Raw genomic sequence first — 21,961 nt, 5'->3', positions numbered from 1 at the left:
ATGATCGTCCCAGCCCCATCCATGGCTGCATTGATTTGGTCCATAACTTTTGAGCTCCGATTTCCAAAACGCCACCACATGATGTCCCATGATTCGTTGTCCGTTCCCATCCCCTCTACTTCACCTGTCGGCGAAGCGAGAGGAGGAAAGAGGGGAATAATGGGTTGATTCTTTTGTTGTGTGTCTGTGCCTGTGTGCCCCTTTGTGTCTTTGTGTCCTGATTATGTATGCATGGCCAAGATGCAACGTGTTTTATGACAGCACCTCGGTGCCGCATGCAGGTTCCCATGTTTGTATGTACTCGGGTGTGACCCGATGAGACAAGGGTAAAGGAGGAAAGTAAAGGCAAAAAAAAAAAAGACAGAGAGTGAAGGAGTGACCCGGGTGTGGGTGCATTATTTTTGATTTCATTTCTCCCGTCTTCACGCGTCTTCGAGAAGGATGGTCGTCTGGATGCCCTCGAGCTTCTCGCGACCATGGAGACCGGGGATTTCGAGGATGAAGAGGAAGCCCATGATTTCGCCTCCCAATTGCTTGACAAGGTCGGCAGCAGCTTTGGCGGAGCCACCTAGAGGAAAAGATGTTGGTCAGTCGTGGCGGAAGAAAAAAAGAAGAAAAAAAGAAGAAAAAAAGAAGAAAAAAAGAAGAAGAAAAGGGTGGGGGGAGGAAAACGGAAGACGATGGTCCGTTGCAAAAACCTACCCGTAGCAATGATATCGTCAACAATCAAAACCTTCTGACCCGGCTTGATGGCATCTTTCTGCATCTGGAACAGGTCGACGCCGTATTCCTTCCGGTACTCGGCGGTAACGCACGGGCCGGGCAGCTTCCCCTTCTTGCGCACGGGGGCGAAGCTGACGGCGCGACGCAGGGCCAGGCCGGGACCGAAGAGGAAGCCGCGGGCATCCAGGCCGACGATGACGTCCGGCGGGTTCTCGGTGTAGAGCTCCTTGATCTGGAGGTCGAGGGCGGAGACGAGGATGTCGTGGACGGCCGGGTCGAGGAAGAGAGGCATAATGTCGACAAAGTCAATCCCCTTGATGGGGAAGTCGGGGAAGTGGCGAAGGGCGGCCTTGAGCTTCATCTTCCAACCGGCGAGTTCGGAGGAACAGGGGGCGGCGGCGGCGGACTGGCGTCCCTCGGCATCTTGACCTTGGTTAGCGGCGGCGGGGGAGGCGGGTGCGGTGGTGGTGGAGGTGGTGGTGACGGCGGCGGCGGCGAGGGGAGAGTTGACTGGCAGGTCGGAAGATGAAGTGCTACCAGTAACAGGGGCTGGTTGGGAGAACATGATGGGGGGGAGAAGGAGAAGTCAGTGGGAGAGTGGGAGGGGGAGGAAGGAAAAGTAAAGGGCGGTAGGATGAATAAGGAGGGAGAAAAAGGAGGGAGAGGTGGGGAGGTGAAGAGAGTGAGAAATTGTTTGAATGAGGTGAGAGAAATTTTGGCGGGGAGGGGGGCCACCCGGGGGGGTTCGGGGGTGTGCGGTACGTGTTCCAGTGTCCCCGTCCCTGCCAGGTTGACCTCGGGGGTGTACAGTACGGTAAAGGTACGGTTGTATCTATGGTGGGCGGGTGGGACAAGGGGGAAAACTGGCAGGCGGCGGTAGGTAGGAAGTCGCGACGGCCAGACGGGTGTAAGGTAAGGGCAAGGGCAGTCAAGGCGCTGTTCTCGATTTGCTGGGGAAGATGGGAAAGCGCTACCTCGAGGTACTTGACGTTGTGACGAGCGTGTTAGGAGTACGTACTTTTGAGGGGATCAACTACCTCTTCGTAGGTATGAACAAAGGCAAGGCGGATTCGCGGCAGCCAGAGCAGCGAGATGGGTGCAGAATAGGTGGCAATGCAGAGTTTGAAATGTCATATAAAATCGAGATGCATGATAATCCTACATAGATATTGCAAGATGTGTTTTCTGGGCCTAATGTAGGCAACCACCTCGTGAAGGACCAGCACGAAAGCCTTGCGCGGGAAACGGGAGGGCAACCGAAGGACACAGAGCGGGAAGGGCTGTTCATGGAACCAGACGGGGAACTTTAACGGACAGCGAGATTAAAGGGAAAAATTCTCCAGCGCTTCGCTGTCAACTATTAACCAATACTACATGTGAAATTACATGTTACTAATTAAGAGCGGAGGCCATATTTGCTGTTACTTTAGACAAGGTACAAATGATTCCATCATGGAGTCCTGTAGGCTGTCGTGAAGTGATGGAGTTCACAAAGCTACTTGATTGTTTCGTCTGCTTCTCTTCTCGTCTATGTATGTACCTATTCGTAGGTATGCTATATTTTTTCACAGCCCTGTCTGCGGTGAGGGGAGGGGTACATGGCTCGACTTATGTGTCGACTCATTTGCCTAGGTAGGTACGTGACGCGTCACAACGCGATTTCCCTCCTCATGCAACCCAACCCGTTAACTTGAAAAACTCACAATAATTCCACCACGGGTTCTAGAACGCTGGAATAGAGTATGTACCTTGAACCGGTCTGAGGGTATATAATAGAGGTGGTTCTAGAATCCCGCCAGTCGACTTCATAGAGTCATTCATATTTGAACCCAAGAAGGATATTCTACGAAAACGTCGGTACGTGTTCATGTGGAGCGACTACTCGACACTTTGGTCGACTCGCTGTACCTTGTGCCGCAACGGCAGCTCCAAAGAGGGGGAGGGGTAATCTCCGTGACTTGCATGCATGCGAAGGTGTCCTTTTCATGTACCTTATACCAAATGGTCTCGGAGTTGCACCACGTTTCGAGATGATGGCCTTGTTTCGTTGAGATCAATTACGAAGTACCTTTATGGTCTGCACCCTCCAAATTACCTCATCCACCTTGGGTACCGAGTCCTTCCAATAGGAAATAGCAGACGTTGATTGTGGTTTACCTACGAGGTATAGGTATGGACATAGACTTGTACTACCCAGTCGGCCCTTTGTCTATGCTACTGCTTCGTACATATACTTCGTAGTTTCATTCGGACTCGCTCAACACTCGGAGGGTAATTACAACGAATGGAAAATGGTCAGCTCCAGCTCAGCACACACTGATGCAGCTGCAAGTGGGATGATTCTGGGATTTCCAAGGAAAACCTGCAAGCCGTGGCCTCGGTTCCTCCCACTCCCCGTTTTCCCCCACCAGAACGGTATGCGCAACTGCAGACATACGTTGTAGACCACTGCGCCATGCCGCCATCCCACCATCCGTGACATCCTTCCGCCCACTGTCCCACTACAGTGACACCTACTTCGTAGGCTGTATGACGGGCCATGGGAAGAACAGGTCCCGGCGACCGCGTGGGTGGAGAGATCACGACCTGGTACGACGGTGATCGTGGCAACGCCATGCTCAAGCCACTACCAACCAGGGTCCAGGCCACAAGGCGTCAACGTGCTCTGTCCAATGGGTCGACGAGACGCGACTAGGCCAGGGGCTTGGTTGACAGGTAGGACAGGTGGTACCACGCGGCCGCGCTCTGGACGGGAAGCCGGCCGTCTCTTCCCCGGGAATGCGCATGGCTTTGGGTGTACGATGTCTACATATGTACGATGCCGATGGCGGCCATGTGTCTATACGTTGTACGTTGTACGTACGATGGTCTGATGGCACACGACAGGTCTGCTCGGCAGTGTCCGTGTTGGCGCCAAAGGGTGCATGTGGAGATATCTGCTCTCAGATCTCGCCCATCTGCGTATTCGTGCACATGTGTGAATGTGTGAATCACCAAATCCCATGGCCCAGACGGGCGTACCCCGTCGATACTATGACTTGACTTGCCATGTGTACTTTGGCAGCTCAGGTCTTATCTCCATTGGCCCTGGGGAAACCCAGAAACACACATCCGCCGAGTTGGAACACGGTTAGCCGTAAGGGCGGCTGTGGTGATAACCAAGCGGGTGTGACGGTCCAATCGCAGCCTGAAGGACAAGCAAGGAGGCCTGCACTCCGAGACGACGCGATAAGCTGATGATGGCGACGCTGCTTCACCACCGTACTTACAGACAAGCAAGCCATTTAACATGCCCCCGGACAACAGCACTCCTGCTCATATGGATACGGCAAAGGGCCACCAACCTATCCTCAGAGCCCGCCAAGTCTGAATCCTGCGACGCAAGAAAGTGCCGAGACGCCAGCACGACCAGCCGAAATGCCCATAAATTAGCCGCGTCCTAGCCTAATGCTTAACCACAAGGGGATGCCGCCCGTCAATCGCCTCCTCCATTATCATCACGACTCGGATCCATTGGCTCCTACAGGGGTGAACTTGTCCGGGAACATTCCACTTCTACGCCTAGGCTAAAAGAGACAGATGTCTTCCCCTTGACATTCATGTCCATTTTATGTCTGTTTGCCGTCGGCACCAAAAACGGAAACAGACGCAGACCGTAGCACCGCATCTCGACAGCAGCCGCCAGTTGATCTGTCCTGACATGTGCCGCCCTCTCGTTGCATTGATATCGGCGGGCTGGGAGGGTCAATAGGGAAACAGCCTTCAGTGACACGGCGTCCTGCAGCCGGCCACATCAGCAAACTACAACGCAGACCCGCAAGTCGGCAGTATGCCCAACCCTCCTGTTGAGGCTGCAGGCCAGATCCACCGATGGAGGTGTAACCTGCGATGGGCATGCAAGATAGCCCGGGGTGGTAACGTCGAGGGAGGGTCAATCGGGCCCATCTCCGACGATGCAGGGAACCCCCAGCCTTTTCGTGTCGAACCACGGCACGGCCGCGCAACGATTTGAAATCGCATGTGATTTGAATAAAGGGGTAGGTAGGCCCGATAGATAAGGATGGGGCCCTGAGTAAACCGTCGACCGAAAGAGCCAGTGGAAACTCGATACGGCCATTCCATGCATCGCATCGCATCACTATTGAATGGGGGGAGTTGTCCATGCATCGTGCGTTTCCCTCCCAGCCACAACTACCCGCCTATTGCAACTACATCACAATCTCAAGACTGGCTTCTCCGTCCAACGACTCTGAATAGACCCGTGTGTCAACGAATGCATCTTTATATTAAGAACGGCTGCTGAGTCTAATGCTTTCGCTCGTTCAAAGCGCCTCGAAAGGAATGGGGTATCTCTCGTTTCTGCCAACGATGTAAAAACAACTCCAACCACACCAAACTGAATGCACAATATGGAGGCATGATGCAATGCGATTCGCCATGCAAGAACAAACCAAGAGTCGAAACATGGAAAAGAACAGTCCGGTGTGTGTTGAACCATAATCCGGGAAAATACGAGTACGATGATAAGGTGCGCCATGAAGAGAGATGTGCATCATCCGAGCAACTTCTGTCGTTATCTAGGCATTCCCTTTCTGTTGTCGGGGCCTAACCGGACGGCATCCTAGTCGTCGCAATCTTCCTGCAGCAACGGGGTCAGAACCCGCTCGGACTACCTATCCGAGATCGGCACTAATAAGATAGGGTAGAGTCGGCCCAACGAAGGATGTGCCGGTGTACCTCGCGGAATCCAAAAGCACGGGATCTCTCGTCCGTCTCATACTCTCCTCCTCAAGCTCGGAACTGCAACCGAATGATAGAGAAGAGCATGTTCTGAAGGACGTGCACCATGACGGCGACGCTCGTCGGGAGCAACTCGGGCCACACGGCGAGGTCGAGCTTCCCCTCCATATCGATATCGACACGGTAGATCCAGCGGGCCAAGGCGCGGACGCACAGGGCGGCGGCGAGCTCGCAGGCCCAGGTGACGGACGAGGCGTAAAAGGTAAGGTCGAAATCGTAGGGCTCCGACTCATCGCCATAGTCAAAGGCAAAGTACGGGTAGACGTCCTTGTTGGCGCCAAAGTGCAGCACGAGCACGCTGCCGATGAAGCAGGCCATGGAGACGTTCTCGGCCAGGAAGCGGATGAAGACGTTGCGGGTCTGGATCTTCTGGAACGAGGCGTAGCTCAGCGTGGTGAGGCGCAGGGCGCGCATCAGGCGGTGCCACGGCTGCGACATGAGCACGGGGGTCAGGACGATCAGCCGGCTGCTCGAGATGAGCTGCAGCATGACGAACTGCTGCGGCGAGCGGAGCCGGGCGTACAGCGCGCGCACGTACGTCTGGTAGGTGAGCATAAAGTACAGCTTGAAGACCCAGCTGAGCGGGTAGCTGCCGACGCGCTCGCCCTCGCGGAGGCCCAGCAGCCAGCCCGTCAGCGCGTCGAGGAGGTGCACGGTGACGACCCAGCTGTAGACGTAGAAGACGGTCTCGAAGCTGTTGTGCGGCAGGGTGCGCAGGTAAATCTCGGCGTAGGCCTCGCCCAGGACGTAGGCGACGAGGCCGACCAGGAGCGCGAGGCAGAACCAGATGAAGCGCACGAAGCTGGCGGGGAGCCACTGCCTGCGCATGCGCATGCGGACGCCGACGCCGACGCGGGCGGCGAGCGGGCGGCGTTTTTGTTTCCGCCGCGCGCCGGGCCCGTCGAGGTCCAGGACGGAGGGGTCGTCCGAGTCGAAGAGGGACGAGGCGGCGTCGCTGGTGTCGACGGGCTGGTAGAGGCCACGGCGGCGGTTGTAATAGTGGTAGTCGTAGGAGTCGGCGGAAGAAGGGCCGTCGGTGGCCGGGTCGCCGGTCCACCAGGACGAGGTGAAGATGCGCTGGGTGTCGGAGAGGGAGTTTTGGAGGCTGAGGTGGCGGCGGCCGGTGAGGAGGATGCAAAAGGCGATGGCGACGGGGGCGGCCATGACCATGAAGGACCAGCTGATCCAGGTGGTGTTGTGGATGGTCAGGAAGCGGGTTTCGGGCGAGAGGAAGATGGGGATGGGCACGGCGATGGAGAAGATGGCGATGAGGGAGACGGTGATGGGGAAGCCGAGGGACTGGGGCCACCTGTGCTCGGGTTTGTCAGTCTTTTCCTTTCCCTTTCTTTCTTTTTGTTCTTTTTGGCTGACGTACCAGTTCAGGCTGTATAGGTTAAAGACCTTGGTGATGTAGATGAGGGCCACGACGTTGTAGAAGCCGTAGTAGACGAAGAGGAAGAACCAGAAATTGACTTGCACGCGAGGGTGTCCGTGGCCGGGAATCTTCCGCCGATCCCCATTGTCGGTTTCGCCGTCGTTGGGCAAGGGGTATTGCGGGAAGGGGATGGCACACCACCCGACAGCCTAGCGCAAGGAAACAAAATCCCATATTAGCATAGAAGAAAAGTGTGGTTGTTAGTGCCGAGACAACATACCAACGCAGCGGGCAGTATAACCAAGACGAAATAACGACTCCACCAAGCGTCCACAGCCCTCTTGACAGCCGCCTGGCGCGGTTCGAACCACAAATCAACCGTCTTGCACCATAACCTCCGCCACGTCCTCCCCCGGCGGCTCCTCCCGCCACTCGCGTCGTCCTCGTCGTCGTCGTCATGGCCAAAGGCTCCGGCGAGTGCCGTCCACGTAGCATGGTCGTTGAGCTCGGAAGCCAGCAAGGCGCCGTAGCCTCCGTGTACGCTCCCGCGGCCGTTTCCCAGGGCGGAGGAGAAGAAGCCCAGGGCGCCGGCGGACGGGCGGCGGTTGAGATGCGGAGGTGGGACGGCGCGGAAGCGGCCCAGGAGAGGGGAAGCGTCCGAGGCGGGGCGAGCGCGGGATTCTGTGCCCTGTGTGAATTGGAAGAAGGGCGGCATCGCTCGCGGCTCTAGGGCTCTATTTCTTCCTTTATTATTGTTTTTTTTCCTCTTCTTTTCTTTCCTTTTGTCGTCCTTGGTATATTTAGGGTGTTTGGGCTCCTTTGGAAGCGTCTCCCTCTCGAGAGGGGACCGCGGCCCCGGCGTGTTGTCTGTCTATTCCGTCGGCAGTGCTAGAATGGTGTATTGCTTCACGCGCCATGGGGGATTTGAATCGCCGAGAGGGAAAGAAGCATCGAGGGAGGTGGTGAGGGCCCCTTGCGAAATGAGGGGGTTGGCACGCGTGAGCAGACGCGCTGGATGGGTCAAGTTCGGGCACGAATAACGGGGTCGTTACTTTTACACCGTCGACTTTCGGTTGGGCTAAGGGTTATTGCACGGTTTCGGATGGGATAACGCGGTTCGAGATGCGGTTCGAGGATGCAAAAGTCGGGTTGGGACGCTGTCAGGTGTGGTCGAGGCATGACATGGTTTGGAGTCTTCGGAGTTGGGAACAAGTCAAAGACCACCCCCCCTTTCCCTTGGCATCGGCAGGGTCGGGGCCGCCGGGAGTCACAAGCCACCGAACCCATGAACGACAAGACCGCACGGTCCCACCCGAGTGGCTGATGGTTTCTTACAAAACAGTCATGGCTACAACACAACAGCTCTACTAAAGAGAGCTGTCTCATCGGTTGGGAAGCTTTCTTTTGGCGGCTCACCTTCTCTCGTTAGCATCATGTCTATGATGACGTAAGACGCAGAATCTAGCCTAAGCAAGCCTTTCTTTATGCTCCTGGTACTGTAGCAGCCTTTCGGGAACCGTTGATGGCTATGGTCCGCCATGTTCCAGCGACGCACGGCGATCCTTGTCGCCTGGACACGTGGGAGCATGTGGGGTTGAATTTTCCAGCAATCAGGATATCACCAGAGAAGAAAGATGTGGGACTCTAGGTAGAGGGTCGAAGGTCAACGGAGCGATGAAGATATCAGTGGGCGCGTTGGATGGTTTACAGGAAGAGTTTGTAGGCAATGAGTTGATACAATATAACGGACGTTGGGCGTTGTGGTGGTTTGAGCCGTTGGTACATACGGAGTACAACGAAGAAAGAAAAAGGAAAGAAAAAAGAAAAGGGGGTTTTTCCGTTGGCCGGTCTTGTCCGGTACCAATGCACGTGCGTTTGAATTTACCCGGCTTATCACACCCCTTCGATGTACGAGTATTCGTACGTTGTACGGAGTATTTACAACGTACAGGACAATGACGGACGAGTGATAGAGCAATTACATGACATGGATTATGGAAGGCATGGAAGTGCCTGGCTTGAATTGTAACTGCGAGTTTCATCACCGTTTTATCATACCCAAATAAAGTCGCCGTGAAGTAAAATGTTGGACGACAGAGTGACACAACAATGGACGACGAGAGGTTACCTATCTATCATGAGAAAGTCGATAAGTACAAAAGTACGTGTTTGACTTGGTACTGCTCTGCTGATCACACGTACGAAGTACAGAGGTACGTTGTACATAAGGCTGACTGGGTCTGTGAAACCGGTACTCGGTCGATATTTGAAACGAGATACAGTTGAAGCACAAAGTAAGTACCGAGTACATACGAACGTCGTAGCGGCGAGCGTCTCAACTTTCAACGACTGCCGAAGACCTGCAAGCAGCCGCTAATACCCTTAGTACAAAAAAAAAGCTCCCCTGTGACTTTAACCTTGAAATACCAATCGACGGCTACTGGACCGCTACAAGAATCACAAGGCCAATGCGAAGCTACACTTCCCTCCCCCACCTCGTGGAGGCCCAGGACCCTCTGGCTACATGTATGGATACACATGATTAGTGTACATATATCCGGGAGAATGAAGCGCCCCGCGGTCGGTGACTATCGACTTTCAGCAAACGGTCGACCGGGGGTTCCTCGGAGCGGATCGAGGGACAAGCTGGCAAGCGCGGGTCGTGATTGGCGCGGGAGACGGTGGTGGGAGTCGGCCTTGCAGTGGCCGAAGGAGCCCCACAACCCAATCACACGCCTAGTACGTATAGGTACAGACATTACAGCGTACATACAACACGCATGGGCTTTGAAGCTTCTGGCGGTCGGTCGTACAGAACCACAGCACCAGTCAGCCAGTGGGCGAACGAACCGGAATGCAAGAGCAAAAAAAAAACTAGTGAACCCGTCCATCGGGGCCCGTTCCCTCGTCATGCGGGGATTCCATCTTTTCCGAGGAAAGATGCCGATGGTGGGGTTGGTTGGGAAGAGGAGAAAGGATGAGCGCCGTCTTTCACAAGACCTATAATATGGAACTCGTAGCCGCAGCCGCCCTCGAAAGGTTGTCGAGATCCCACTCTATATAACATACATATATTATATTATATACACATATACCGCCGACCGAGTGCGTCAGGGACTCTTTGGTTTGACGTCTCTCTCCATCCCCGCCGACTTGCATAATCCCCGAATAACCGCGTCCAAGTCGTGTGCAGTCTCGGTCGTCGCTTTTTATTCTTCGTATTCAACAAATCAAAACCCCGCCCGCCTGCCGCCGATCAGTGTTGTGCGAAAACTTCCCCTCTTCCATCTCTTACGAAGGTCGGGGCGTCTGTCTTGTCATAATACGCGCAAAAGAAATAATCGTCATACACCAGGACTGCGCGCGGGGAAATTTCAAAAACAGAGGCAAACAACAAGGAATTTAGAAGAAAAAGGAAAACAAAGAGCAATTGAACTCACTGTTGCTAGCTACTCACCATGGTCGGACTGGATGGCACAAACGGAGCCAGCGGCGACCATCCCGTCAACGGTTCCGTGAAACCCTCCAAGGCCAACATTGGCGTCTTCACCAACCCCAAGCATGACCTGTGGATCACCGAGGCCGAGCCCACCTTGGAGCAGGTGCAATCCGGCGAGTCGCTCAAGGAGGGCGAGGTGACTGTGGCTGTCCGGAGCACTGGTATCTGCGGGTATGTCTTTTTTCCCTCTTCTTTTTTATCTTCAACACATACTGACATACTGACAACTGCAGATCCGACATTCACTTCTGGAGCCATGGCTGCATCGGCCCCATGATCGTCGAGGGCGACCACATCCTCGGCCACGAGTCGGCCGGCGAGGTCATCGCCGTGCACCCGAGCGTCGACCACCTCAAGGTCGGCGACCGCGTGGCCATCGAGCCCAACGTCATCTGCAACGCCTGCGAGCCCTGCCTGACCGGCCGCTACAACGGCTGCGACCGCGTCGAGTTCCTCTCCACCCCGCCCGTGCCGGGCCTCCTCCGCCGCTACGTCAACCACCCGGCCGTGTGGTGCCACAAGATCGGCGACATGTCCTACGAGGACGGCGCCCTGTTGGAACCCCTCAGCGTCGCCCTCGCCGGCATGCAGCGCGCCGACGTGCGCCTCGGCGACCCCGTGCTCATCTGCGGCGCCGGGCCCATCGGCCTCATCACCCTGCTCTGCTGCCGCGCCGCCGGCGCCTGCCCCATCGTCATCACCGACATTGACGAAGGCCGCCTCGCCTTTGCCAAGGAGCTCTGCCCGTCCGTCATCACCCACAAGGTCGAGCGCCGCTCGGCCGAGGACGAGGCTGCCGTGATTGTCCGCGACGCCTTTGCTGGTGTCGAGCCCGCCGTCGCCCTCGAGTGCACCGGCGTCGAGTCCAGCATCGCCGCCGCCATCTGGGCCTGCAAGTTTGGCGGCAAGGTCTTCATCATCGGCGTCGGCAACAACGAGATCAACATCCCCTTTATGCGCGCCAGCGTCCGCGAGATCGACATCCAGCTGCAGTACCGCTACTGCAACACCTGGCCCCGCGCCATCCGCCTGGTCGAGAGCGGCACCATCGACCTCAGCAAGCTCGTCACCCACCGCTTCAAGCTCGAGGATGCCCTGCAGGCCTTTGAGACGGCCAAGGATCCCAAGACGGGTGCGATCAAGGTACAGATTCAAAGTTTGGATTAGGGGAGTTGGGTGGGCGGAGAATGAGAATGAGGATTAGGGCGTTCTTCCTTTTTACTCTTGTCTTTTTGCCCTTATTTTTTGTTGTTCTCTTTTTGTTATTACGTCTTGTAGGTAAGCCTACCTTTTTACCTGTAGTCCATCATGATTGAACGGCTTTCTGGATACAAATACATACCTCTATACGTATAGCAGCCCCGGCTTGTACTGTTAATTATGCACTGCACTTCCCTTGCATGTGTTGTTCGAAAGATAATGTAGTAAAAAGTGAAATACCTAGTTATTCAAATCATCTGCCCGATGGGATGTCCTATGTGTGCGGAATGTCCTCCCCAAACAAAATAATGACAGTAAATAATAATATAAATAAAAAGACAAACTATAAAACGGAATAAAATGGAGGTCTAAGCCGAGGTCCAACCAAGTCCAAGGCTTACCTCAGCACGGAATTCTATCAGTAATTACAACGTACCTGAGTGGCACCCATTAACGCTCCCTCATTGGACACTCCCAGATCGGTTTAGCGTGTCTTCTCCCTCTCTCCGGCCGGGTCGCAAGCGAATTCTTCCGAGCTTCGTTTTTTCACCATCGCCTCACTTCCATCACTGCGACCTTGGATCAACAACAACAAGCACCCTCCTCTCCCGCCTCAACACCCGTCCATTGGCTGCCACCGACGCTCCATCTCCCATATCGGAGCCCGCCATTCAACATCCCGATCCTTCTAGCCTCTCAATTCCCCCACGCCTCCGAGCAGACGCGACCCGGCTTCCAAAGCCAAATCTTAATACCAACACAACAATGTCCGCCGTCATCGCCCGTCCGTTGATGCGGACCTCCATCAGGTCCGCCCGCGTCTCCGCCCGATCCGCCGCCCGCTTCGAGTCGACCACCGCGCAAAAGGGAACAGAGGCCGCCAAGGAAACCGCCACCAAGGCGTCGCAGGGCCTCAGCCGCGTCACCAGCTCCGCTGCTCCCGCCATCGTCGGCGCTGCCAAGGGTGTCGCCGGCGCTCTGCACAAGGTCGGCGGCCGGACCGGAAAGTTCATTGGCTTCATTGAGAGTACGTCCATTCTCCAATTGACGAGCAGCCCTCACAATCTCATGCGCGCGGGAAAAGAGATATAGGCGGAAGAATATTTGGAGCAATGGGCCGTTGGTTGAAAGAAGAAAGTTACTGACGGTGACGAATTGCAGAGAACATCCCCTTGGTCATCTACTACGCCAGGGTTGGCCTCGAAGTATCCAAGATTGTCGTCCGCAACCAGAAGATGGCTCCTCCGTAAGTCGCCCACCGTTGTCCTCGTTGAGCGACTGAACCCTCTACCCGCGTCGTTCCTCGGGCGAAAATAAACCTTCGAGAAAGCTAATCGAGACCGTTTCCCGCTCCGTCGAAAAGATCAATCGAGACCTTCCAGACCTACTTCCAAAAGGCACTTCAATCCGCCAAGAACCCCGGCGCCCTCCTGTCATCCGCCTCCCAGTCGGTCAGCTCCGCTGCCTCCGCCGCCTCTCAGCCCGGCACCACCGCCCAGCGTCTCCGCGGCGTCGACAGGGCAGCCCTTGTCGCTGGCGGCGTCGTCCTCGCCGAGTGCCTTGGTTTCTTCACCGTGGGCGAGATGATCGGCCGCTTCAAGATTGTCGGTTACCACGGCGAGCCCCCTTCCGCCGCCGCCCACTAAAAAAAAAACCCGTCGTCTTCCGCAACCTGAACGAAGAAATCATGAACGGGAAAGGGCCTTGGCAATGGGGCGAGGAGTAAGGGGGGACGTTTGAGGAGAGAGAGAGAGAGAGAGAAAGGTCGAAAACGGGTTGTTTCAACGGTTCATGACGGCAACTTCTCTCTCTCCCTCTCTTCCTTCGACCAGGATCAGTAAACCTTATAGACAAAAGATCCGCCTCGGAATGGGTATACTGTATCTCCACTCCTCTAAGGCCACGGCCTAAAATACCCCTAATATTGTAATAGCGCTACTACTCCGAGTTGTAACATACATTAAATACAGAGCCTGACATACACGTCCAATGGCGTAGAACCATCCGCTCCTCACAAGGCATTTTTAACCTTGGTCACCCCTCGTCCCCCCCCCCTCGTCCGAGGTGGTCATCCCATGACGTTGTTGGCGCCAACTCGCAAGATAAGAACGCATCAAGAGACTCGCCAAAGAAGTCTTTCCATCTCCTTGCTCTACTCCCGGACCCCTGTCCTTGTTCCTGTCCCAGCTGCAATGCCACCTGTTCTTGCATCTGCAGCCCAGTGCGGAGGGTATGGCGGAGAACGAGCTCTATCCAGCTGTACCACCTCCTCCTAGGACAGGATGACCGTTTGTGGGGTTGTGGGTTTCGTCGTTGACAACCGTCCGGATGAGACCACCCATCAGCTTATTCCTGTGCTCGCTTCTCTTTCCCGTCGATTCGCTTGACGCCGCCTTCCCGTGAATCAGGCTTACTCCTCCGGCCTTACTAGCAAACACTAACACGGCTACAAGACACCGGAAGCCTCTCAGCAAATCAATGTGCTCTCATGAAAACGGGGTTGGCGAGTTCCCGTGCCGAGAGACCAAAGCAGCAGCCATTATGCATGCTGTATGAGTTGCATTCGAAGACAAGAACGATTAATGTCGTAGAAAAAGTGCCGCGCCAGAGCCGTGATATGGGTCATGGGACGAGGAACGGTGGGCAGGAAGAACGCCAAGAGCGCACTGGGGTGGTAGACTGGGCGCAGACACGACCCAAGATGCGCCCCCTCCTTCAGTGGCGGACGGGCATGACAGGTCCCATGGTCGACTGGCCTCTGGGAGTTGGCCGCCACATGGACCCTTTCCAGCGAGGAGGACTGAAATGATGAGCAATGTCGAAAGAGGCCAAGAACATCGAGTCGTTTCGGACTCGCAGGCGAGGGAGATGTCGAGCAGTGATTAGGCACCTAAGCTAGTAGGTTAAGCAGGCTCCTTGTCTTGCCATTTGGCCGCGAGATCGAAACGAGAGGACGGTGTGGGGAGGAACTCAAGGACTTCTCGGGGAGGGTGGTCGCTTTCTGGGCCGCCGCTGGTCCGTTCAACCGACCAAGGTCGAACTCTTCCTCGCCTCCTAGAAAAGCAAACAGAAGTCCCGGCCATCTTTCCCGGCCCACAACTCGAAGCATTGAAGAACAGATCAGTGCATGTGAATAGGCGCGCTAAAGTGTGATCACTGAAGAATAAGCAAACAGCTGCATGGTTTCGCATTCATGCACCTCAACAAACATCCCCGATTCACCGCTGCAGAACTGCGGGTGATGTGCGAGTATCAAGTTGGGCCACTTGGCGGGACCAGGAGATGGTATCATGACCAGACGACTGCCGAACCAAGTGTCAATGTTAAGATTAGTCCATAGCCGTCTCAATGAGTAGGGCGGCAGAAATTCTACTGGACATGAATTGTCCTGTTGCATCTGAGGTCGGCCATCGGCGGCCAAGTGGGGGCGGGGCAGTCTCAGGAGCCGCGGTCCCTGGATCACGATTCGAACGTTGCGCGAACCAAGACTCAATGGCTCGAGAGGAGTCTCTGCGCGAGGTCAGGTCTGTCGGAAAGCACGGAGAAAGTAAAATAAAACGGCCGTCAAGTTGTAGAGAGGGGCAGAACAATATGGATTGGCCCCTTGTCAGCTAGAAGCCTGTGCGTGATACGACCAACCGTTGATCGTGCATTCCCTACTATTCCCTCGTCCTTCCACCGTCTTATCCTGGCTAAACAAGAGCTATGCGTACCGTACCACACTCCATATCCTCGATGCCCATTAGGGCAAAACTGGCAGGTGTAATATGTCCCCTCCGCTCGCTGTTTGGACGTGCGAGCAGCCGTCAGAGGCTGTGGGGGGACTAGGAAAGAACAAATAAAGCGGCAGCTGACGATAATAGCGGCGGCAGCGACGGCGACTGTGTTAACGGTAGAAGAAATAAAACAAGCTTGCCCAACATAGACCAATCAATTCATGTCGATTTTCGAGAGACTCAGGGCGTCGATATGTGCTCCAGACGATTTCCTTCTTACTTTCCTAGCCCTCGGGCCCCGCCCGGGGGGGAGAGAGGTCTGCGAGCGGACGGGTGCCCGCAGTCGTGGACAAACACATGAGACTCGCTAGAGGGGAATGGAAGCAGGACTGAAGTTCTCTGGGGATGAAGCTCGTAACCACGTCGAGAAGTGGGGGATAGTGTCGTGTCGGGTGCAGAAATAAACACAATGTATTTTTTCCCCGTCATTGGCTAGGCTTCCTTGCCGTCCAGATATACCTAGGGCGCACGAATCAGCAGCCGCGCCGTCAAAGGGAATTCCGGACGAGAAATGTACTCACAATTTGCAATAGGCGTGCGTATTAAGGTCGCAGAGATGTCGTTTGACATCAGCAGATAGTGTAAGGACTTTATCTGCGGGCCAATGTTCTACCCTAGTGAGGGGTGCTAGGCTGAGCGCGTCGATGGAATGCGTGAGGGAGAGGTTGAACCAGCGACCAAGTTCACTCTGTCGTCGGTCACGGGTCCAGGGGTTGATGGGTAGCTGTATGACGGTCTCGGTAACGTCCGTGAAGCCTATGGTTCGAAGCTCGCTTTTCGTCCGCTCGTTGACATCCAGCGGTACCCCAGCCGTTCTCATGGCGCGGTGCAGAGAATCGCTCCAGGTAATAAGGGGCGAGTCGGCAGCTAGGGTGTTGTCGTCACTTTGGAATTTCCATTCCACTTCGACGTGCTCGAGAAACCCCCCTGGCCGGATGTGTCTGCATGCTGCGTTAGAGATTGGAGTCTATTCGTAGGTTCGGAGGGCAAGGGAGAGTCGGAAAAGAAAAAGACAAAATAAAAGGGACTGCTTACCTGTAGCACTTCCTGTACAGACCGGTCCAATCCCTGATGGAACCGAGCAGCATCTGGATGTGAATCAGATCGTAGTCCATCTCGTGTACAGGCCAGGGCTCTTCAATGTCGGCTTGCATGAACGAGACGGAGGACGGAACGCTGGACAGTCAAGTTATTCAATAAGCACATTGTCATACGAGCAAAGTGACAGAAACGAGGCAAGGCGAGGCGAGGCGAGGCGAGGCGAAGCGAAGTAATTCGCATTCCGACTTACTCGGGTGGCTGAATGAAGGACAGGTCGAGACCGTGGACGAGGCCGTGATTGCTTGGGTCCTTCCAGAGGCGACTGTCGGACCGATTAGCTGCCGCCGTCTTCCCAGTACTCATACAAAGGCCGGGGAAATCTCACTCTGAAACGTCAATGGCCCATATGCCTGTGCCCGTGCCGAGGTCGAGGACCCGGGCACGTTCCGGTAGAGGGGCGTCCCAGTACCGGTTGTTGCGCGCCAGAGTCAAAAGCTTGTGGAACATGTCCAGCCTGTCTTTTTCTTCCTATCTCGCACGTAAAGGTTAAAGGTCAGGCTCACATCAAGGGCTGCCGCAACTGACCACCCACCTCGTCAATAGGAAACATGTACCGTCCGCGACGGTAAGAGCCGTAGGAACGGCCATTTTCCATGTAGCTGCCGACGGCGGAGCCAGGGGTTGTACTAATGACGAAGAAAAAAAGAAATTGAACCGTCAGTGATTCGTGGCTGGACAATGCGCGAGGCGCCGTCGTGATCAGGTTCCAGCAGCCTACCCGTTTTGATGAGACATGTTTGCCACGAGGGGGTACGAGGTAGAAGAAACCGTAGTCTTTGCCGTGGGATCCAAATCAACTTCCTGAAGGTCGGGCCAGGGTCTCCGTAGAGGCGACGAAACGGACGTAGATCAATCAAGAAGCCGATAGAGCGCTTGTGGCCGGAACGGCACGGACGAATCACTCGGTTTGAGAGGCCGGTTAGACAATCGAATTGGTCCAGTGGTTCGGCCCACGATCCACGAAATCGGTAACAGACAGTCTGCAGACTGCCGCTGACGAGGTGTAAGATGAGGGGGGAGGAATGCGCTTTTCAGCCTGTCGCTGTTAGTGTCGTGTAGACCGGCAGGGTGAATGCAGACAGGGTCAAGAACAAGGCCTCTGAGGGGTCGAAGGAAGCAGTGCAATGCAGGAGGTAGGAGTTACACGGAGCAACTGTCGCAGGTCAAACGAAATAGCAGTAAAAAGGGGTCATGGGTAATAGGCCGTGGTGGACTATTCTCCTTGTAGGTCAGAAAATAAAAGAAGGATACTCTCGATGGGGTAGGACCCGCGGGAGTACGAGGATATATGTAAGCATATATATATGCAGACGAGGGACATGAAAGGATAATGGATGTAAAACGAAGCTAGAGACGTGGCAGAATACAACGATCAACCAACAAACAAAGCAAGAGGAAGTAAGCATGGCGTATGTTGTTGACCAGAGGCCGACTTGAAGAGAGGTGAGAGCGGCTCGGCATGAGAAGTCACTCGACTGGTTGCTGTTGCTGCTATGCCAAAGACAGCAATTGTACCATTATCCTTTCTCGCACCTTTCCTGTTCAGCCGGTTCTGTTCTGCGTCGTGTGTGTCGAACAAACTCCCACAGGTACCTGGGGTAAGCAAAGGACTCGCTCCCGCCTATTGTGCCGGCGTGTTGTGGGACAAGATACGACACGTTGTCGAAATGAAGAGGCCTGCCTTGATGCGGCCAGGAGAATAGTGAGGATGAGCAAAACGGCCAACAGTCCATCGGGCTCAGAGGACGTGGCAGGTGCCTGAAGGGGAAAAAAAAAAAAAAAAAAAAAAAAAAAAACTCGCCCTTTCAAGGGCAACAGAGCTGGCGTGCAGGGAGTAGGGCGGGATCTAGATAGATGGAAAGGACGGACAGACGGAGAAGGGAAGCAAGCAAGAAGCAAGGGACGTGAAGATGGAGGTGTGACGAGACGAGACGTTGTTGGCCCGAAATCCGAGCAAGTGCATGCGGGTGTGCGAACTCGCGCGTGTGGGATGTGCATGCATGCGCGGTGGTCTGGTCCTGGCGGCAGAAGTCGGACGGGGCGCTACCTGATCGGCGACCTCGGTGCCGATGGTTGTGCCGCCTAATCGCGCGTCTTACTGCGATGGAAGCGGAAGATGATGGGGAGTGTGAGAGGCACGAAAAGGGCAAGGTAGGAGGGGACAATCCAGATGGAGGTAAGGAAGATGCACAACAAAACAGACAGAGTCGTGCGGAACCCCATCCATTGGGTAAAAGAAAAGAGAAAGATAAAAAGAACGTACGTTCTGGTTCTGGATCAGAGATGTGTCCTCACGCTTCTTGCCGAGGACTTTGAGTCGCTTTCTGGATTGAGTCTCGCCGCTTCACGACCGCCTCGAGTTGGGCAAAGTCGGGAGCGTCACACAAAGCGAGCGAGATGTGGCAAGACCCCAATGCCTCGTGAAGGTGACAATGTCGGCTACGTTTGCTTGGCTCGTTTTGTTGCACGTATGGGTCCTTGGTGAGGACCAATCCAGGATACGAGCCGGACCCCAAGAACAACGTGGTGTGGCAGGAGAGAGAGAGAAAGGTAGTTAGTAGGGGGAAAATAAGGACGAGCGGTGTGCGGCGTTGTAAAATTCGACGAAAAGCGCTTGACGAGAAGACAAGACCGTGAGAAAGAAAACTGGCCCGGCCCGATGCGACAGCGGACACTCCCGTCGGCAGTGAGTAATGGTGGGATGGGACGGACGCAACAAAAGTCGAAGCGACAAGGGGGTGGTCAACAAACGGGAGGTAGGTATGGTGCGCGGGAGGGATCAACCGGCAGACGGTGCGTCAAAGGACGATTCGACTGGACTCGTGGGATGGGATTGCTGGAATGTGCTTTTTTTTTGTCCCCCCTCCTTCCAGATGCCTCCTTGCTGGTTTCGGACTTTTCGGTTGTTGATATTGGGTAGCGGTTGTGGGAGATGCAGCTGGGTAAGAAAGGTGGTTGGCGGAAGGATCCACAAGGTGGATTGCAGGTAGAAAGAAGTACCTCTGTACGGTTGAAACGGCGAAAACTGGCTTTCTATGGAGTGGGCGCTCGATGTTCGGGATCAATTCCGATAAGAAATCGCGCCAAAAACGGGACGTGGCCAACTACGATCTCAGTGTTGAACCTTGTCTTGGGAGGTTGTGTACGTTGTATACGAATAATGATAACCGACTCGGCGAAACAGGACCTGAGAAAAAAAAAGTATTAGAAAAAAGAAATGGGGTGGTACGACCGATGTGCTTCCCGGCCCCTGAGGTTCAAGGGGAAATATGCAACGTAACGGAGAAAGAAAAAAAAAAAGAGTCTCGAAAGAGCCGCCTTGGATCGCTCTACCAAGTCCCGGAGAATTGGCCGTGTTCATAATAAGTAGGGTACTTTTTTGACCCGGCAGACAGACGCCCAGCTGACGATGAGCTGGTTCTTACCAGCTCGACACGGGTTGTTGAGGACACGACGGGACTGGTACCCTGCCTCCACGATTTTAATGCCGTGCTGTGCTAGTCCACACTGCCAGCGACTCCTGCCCGTGTGTTTGTGGACTCTGGTGGGAGGACGTGTGCGGCCGCCCCCAAATCTTCTCGTCTTGTTTCGTCTTCGACCAGCCCGGATAACCCGTCCCTTGTCGATTGTCGCGGCGGTGTTCCCCTCGACTGCGGCTTGGGCATGGTTTTTTTTCGTCATGCCGTGTTTTGCTGCAGGTATCGCACTGGCCCGTGGGGCTGGGATCATGGTTTCTCGCTGGGCGACCGGCCCGGAGGGCGGGGTGGTGGGGGGATGTTTAGCGGTGGTGGTACCTGAGCGAGCTGCACTAAGATTGGCAGGATGGGATTCCATGCGAGGTGACGAGGTGACGGGCATGTTCGTAAGGCAAAGCGGCCATACGGAGTGCGTACATACATAAATACGTTGTGCATCCACACGTACTAGGTAGAGCGTAGGTACTTCAGCCTATCCACACTCTCCCTAGATCCTTTTTGTGGTTTCTTTGGTGAGTAGTGCCATGGAAATAGAGACTCGGCGGCATTGGAGAATGGACGTAAACGATGTCTTGGACAATGTAGGAGGCGAAGATGGTGACAATATGGAACTTGAGGCAGAAGCAGTGCAGGCAAGAAAGACGAACGCAATCGATTACCCTACTTACAACGGATGTACAGCGTGTCTGGTGTTCGTGCGTGTTCCCGATGACACCTAGTAGGCAATGGAGGAAATTTACAGGATGGATGACTGACTGCCTTGGCTGTCTTGGACCTGGGCACTGTGAGATTCAAAAGTGGGGAAGTGGGTCTGGAAATACTGCACCTGCGTGACGTCCACTGTCCTGACCCTGGCCCTTCCCCCACCAGCAGGGTGGGTGCCAGTTCAGCAGGGAAAGTGTTCAGGCGGGTGGCATACCGTACGAATAGGCGTGGATAAGATGGAAGGATCCACCTGGTCACACCAATGCCTATCCAGGGACGCACCTTCTCTCTCCTTCCTTACATTTACAGTACAACGTATTACAACGTACCTACTGGCTAAACACAACTGCATGTATAAAGGCATTACCTACCGACTTTCGTGCCCATTGCGCCTTCCTAATTCACTCAAGGACGAGGTAGTACCGGGCCTTGTTGCTTGCTCGTCTTATTAGCCCGTGATTATAACGTACATGTTATGTTCTCTGTGGCTCTACAGTTAACGACGTATGTAGGTACATAGTAGGCATCGCCATCGCCATCGCCATCGCCATCGTCATCGTCATCACAATCATGACGACGTTGTCAGCATTGCTTCTAGGCGTACCGTACCATCTTACCATACCATCCTCTGCCCGGAACCTCGCTTCCGACACAATGCTGCGTTGTATTTTACACACGTGCTTCTTTTCGATTTCGGTGCTCGAATAAGGACAGTGGCGCTCGTCCAAGCACCATTTCGAAGAGTGGCGACCAGCCACCCAAGCCACACCAGCCTAATAATACAACGTATGTACGTTGTACGTTGTAAGCAACGCCGTCGTCTGGGGGGCTTGATCCGGATATCTGGATCGGTGCAGGTGCATCGTTAGATGCTGACATGTCTCGTGCGGCTCCCCAGAACCCAGGACAGGTGAAGGTGAATCTCGCTTTACATCCGTCGGCATGCATACAGCGTACAACGTACACATACAACGACATGACTACTACATACGTTACCTACCTATGGAACAAATGGTCCACGGAAGACTAAACGAGTACATACGTTGTACGAAGTATCAATCCATCCCACTCACTCTGACGGTGCCTGCCGATATGTCAGGGTCGGGTCTTACTGCTGATGCCTGGGGGCAGGGATGGGGGACGTGGGCATGGGACTCAGCTGGTTTCTTGTGCTGCAGCCAGGTGAAGTGGTCAACCAATGATCAATGTGGTACAGACATTACCACGACTTGCAGTGCAACCTGTTCGACAGACGACTCACGGACGAAGACGAGACTGACTAATATACGTCGTACAGCATAACGTA

The 21,961-nt window shown here is 54.7% G+C and overlaps 6 protein-coding genes across 6 annotated transcripts; 3 read left to right on the top strand and 3 right to left on the bottom strand.

Moving 5' to 3' along the window:
• Positions 1–422: 422 nt before the first annotated feature.
• Positions 423–1,288, bottom strand: ACRALDRAFT_2041354 (uncharacterized protein; the record flags this gene model as incomplete). The annotated part of the gene is made up of 2 exons (XM_071021142.1): positions 423–568; positions 703–1,288. The coding sequence occupies 2 exons, from the start codon at positions 1,286–1,288 to the stop codon at positions 423–425; spliced, it is 732 nt and encodes a 243-aa protein (XP_070875763.1).
• Positions 1,289–4,981: 3,693 nt separating this feature from the next.
• On the bottom strand, positions 4,982–8,046 carry ACRALDRAFT_2134775 (uncharacterized protein). Its single transcript, XM_071024079.1, has 3 exons — positions 7,179–8,046; positions 6,899–7,107; positions 4,982–6,832 (listed from the first exon to the last, which is right to left on the bottom strand). The coding sequence occupies exons 1-3, from the start codon at positions 7,611–7,613 to the stop codon at positions 5,512–5,514; spliced, it is 1,965 nt and encodes a 654-aa protein (XP_070875762.1). The 5' UTR covers positions 7,614–8,046; the 3' UTR covers positions 4,982–5,511.
• A 1,891-nt stretch (positions 8,047–9,937) lies between these two features.
• On the top strand, positions 9,938–11,882 carry ACRALDRAFT_1075582 (uncharacterized protein). The gene is made up of 2 exons (XM_071018401.1): positions 9,938–10,568; positions 10,631–11,882. The coding sequence occupies exons 1-2, from the start codon at positions 10,357–10,359 to the stop codon at positions 11,562–11,564; spliced, it is 1,146 nt and encodes a 381-aa protein (XP_070875761.1). The 5' UTR covers positions 9,938–10,356; the 3' UTR covers positions 11,565–11,882.
• A 263-nt stretch (positions 11,883–12,145) lies between these two features.
• Positions 12,146–13,631, top strand: ACRALDRAFT_1080869 (uncharacterized protein). The gene is made up of 3 exons (XM_071019083.1): positions 12,146–12,624; positions 12,759–12,843; positions 12,961–13,631. Exons 1-3 carry the CDS (start codon positions 12,363–12,365, stop codon positions 13,241–13,243), a joined length of 630 nt encoding a protein of 209 aa, XP_070875760.1. The 5' UTR covers positions 12,146–12,362; the 3' UTR covers positions 13,244–13,631.
• A 2,105-nt stretch (positions 13,632–15,736) lies between these two features.
• Positions 15,737–17,209, bottom strand: ACRALDRAFT_1080868 (uncharacterized protein; the record flags this gene model as incomplete). Its single annotated transcript, XM_071019082.1, has 7 exons — positions 15,737–15,832; positions 15,895–16,314; positions 16,409–16,549; positions 16,665–16,736; positions 16,800–16,942; positions 17,007–17,100; positions 17,193–17,209. The coding sequence occupies 7 exons, from the start codon at positions 17,207–17,209 to the stop codon at positions 15,799–15,801; spliced, it is 921 nt and encodes a 306-aa protein (XP_070875759.1). The 3' UTR covers positions 15,737–15,798.
• Positions 17,210–20,474: 3,265 nt separating this feature from the next.
• Positions 20,475–21,938, top strand: ACRALDRAFT_208634 (uncharacterized protein; the record flags this gene model as incomplete). The annotated part of the gene is made up of 11 exons (XM_071022481.1): positions 20,475–20,547; positions 20,583–20,645; positions 20,740–20,860; positions 20,930–20,963; positions 21,016–21,034; positions 21,152–21,332; positions 21,370–21,398; positions 21,465–21,512; positions 21,554–21,749; positions 21,787–21,837; positions 21,872–21,938. The coding sequence occupies 11 exons, from the start codon at positions 20,475–20,477 to the stop codon at positions 21,936–21,938; spliced, it is 882 nt and encodes a 293-aa protein (XP_070875758.1).
• Positions 21,939–21,961: the final 23 nt, after the last annotated feature.

The sequence above is a fragment of the Sodiomyces alcalophilus genome (assembly GCF_042370955.1).
Source record: "Sodiomyces alcalophilus JCM 7366 unplaced genomic scaffold ACRALscaffold_3, whole genome shotgun sequence".
Taxonomy (NCBI): Eukaryota; Fungi; Ascomycota; class Sordariomycetes; order Glomerellales; family Plectosphaerellaceae; genus Sodiomyces; species Sodiomyces alcalophilus.
The sequence above is the reverse complement of the archived record's forward strand: the minus strand, read 5'-3'. Positions and strand labels throughout refer to the sequence as shown.

What these genes read in the sequence shown, in the direction of transcription:
- ACRALDRAFT_2134775 (XM_071024079.1), bottom strand. Translation starts at nt 7,613, where the DNA reads ATGCCGCCCTTCTTCCAATTCACACAGGGCACAGAATCCCGCGCTCGC. An exon ending in TTATACTGCCCGCTGCGTTG is followed by an intron (nt 7,108 to 7,178) that starts GTATGTTGTCTC and finishes TCCTTGCGCTAG; the next exon opens with GCTGTCGGGTGGTGTGCCAT. An exon ending in AACCTATACAGCCTGAACTG is followed by an intron (nt 6,833 to 6,898) that starts GTACGTCAGCCA and finishes ACCCGAGCACAG; the next exon opens with GTGGCCCCAGTCCCTCGGCT.
- ACRALDRAFT_1075582 (XM_071018401.1), top strand. Translation starts at nt 10,357, where the DNA reads ATGGTCGGACTGGATGGCACAAACGGAGCCAGCGGCGACCATCCCGTC. An exon ending in CGGAGCACTGGTATCTGCGG is followed by an intron (nt 10,569 to 10,630) that starts GTATGTCTTTTT and finishes TGACAACTGCAG; the next exon opens with ATCCGACATTCACTTCTGGA.
- ACRALDRAFT_1080869 (XM_071019083.1), top strand. Translation starts at nt 12,363, where the DNA reads ATGTCCGCCGTCATCGCCCGTCCGTTGATGCGGACCTCCATCAGGTCC. An exon ending in GTTCATTGGCTTCATTGAGA is followed by an intron (nt 12,625 to 12,758) that starts GTACGTCCATTC and finishes GACGAATTGCAG; the next exon opens with AGAACATCCCCTTGGTCATC. An exon ending in AACCAGAAGATGGCTCCTCC is followed by an intron (nt 12,844 to 12,960) that starts GTAAGTCGCCCA and finishes TCCGTCGAAAAG; the next exon opens with ATCAATCGAGACCTTCCAGA.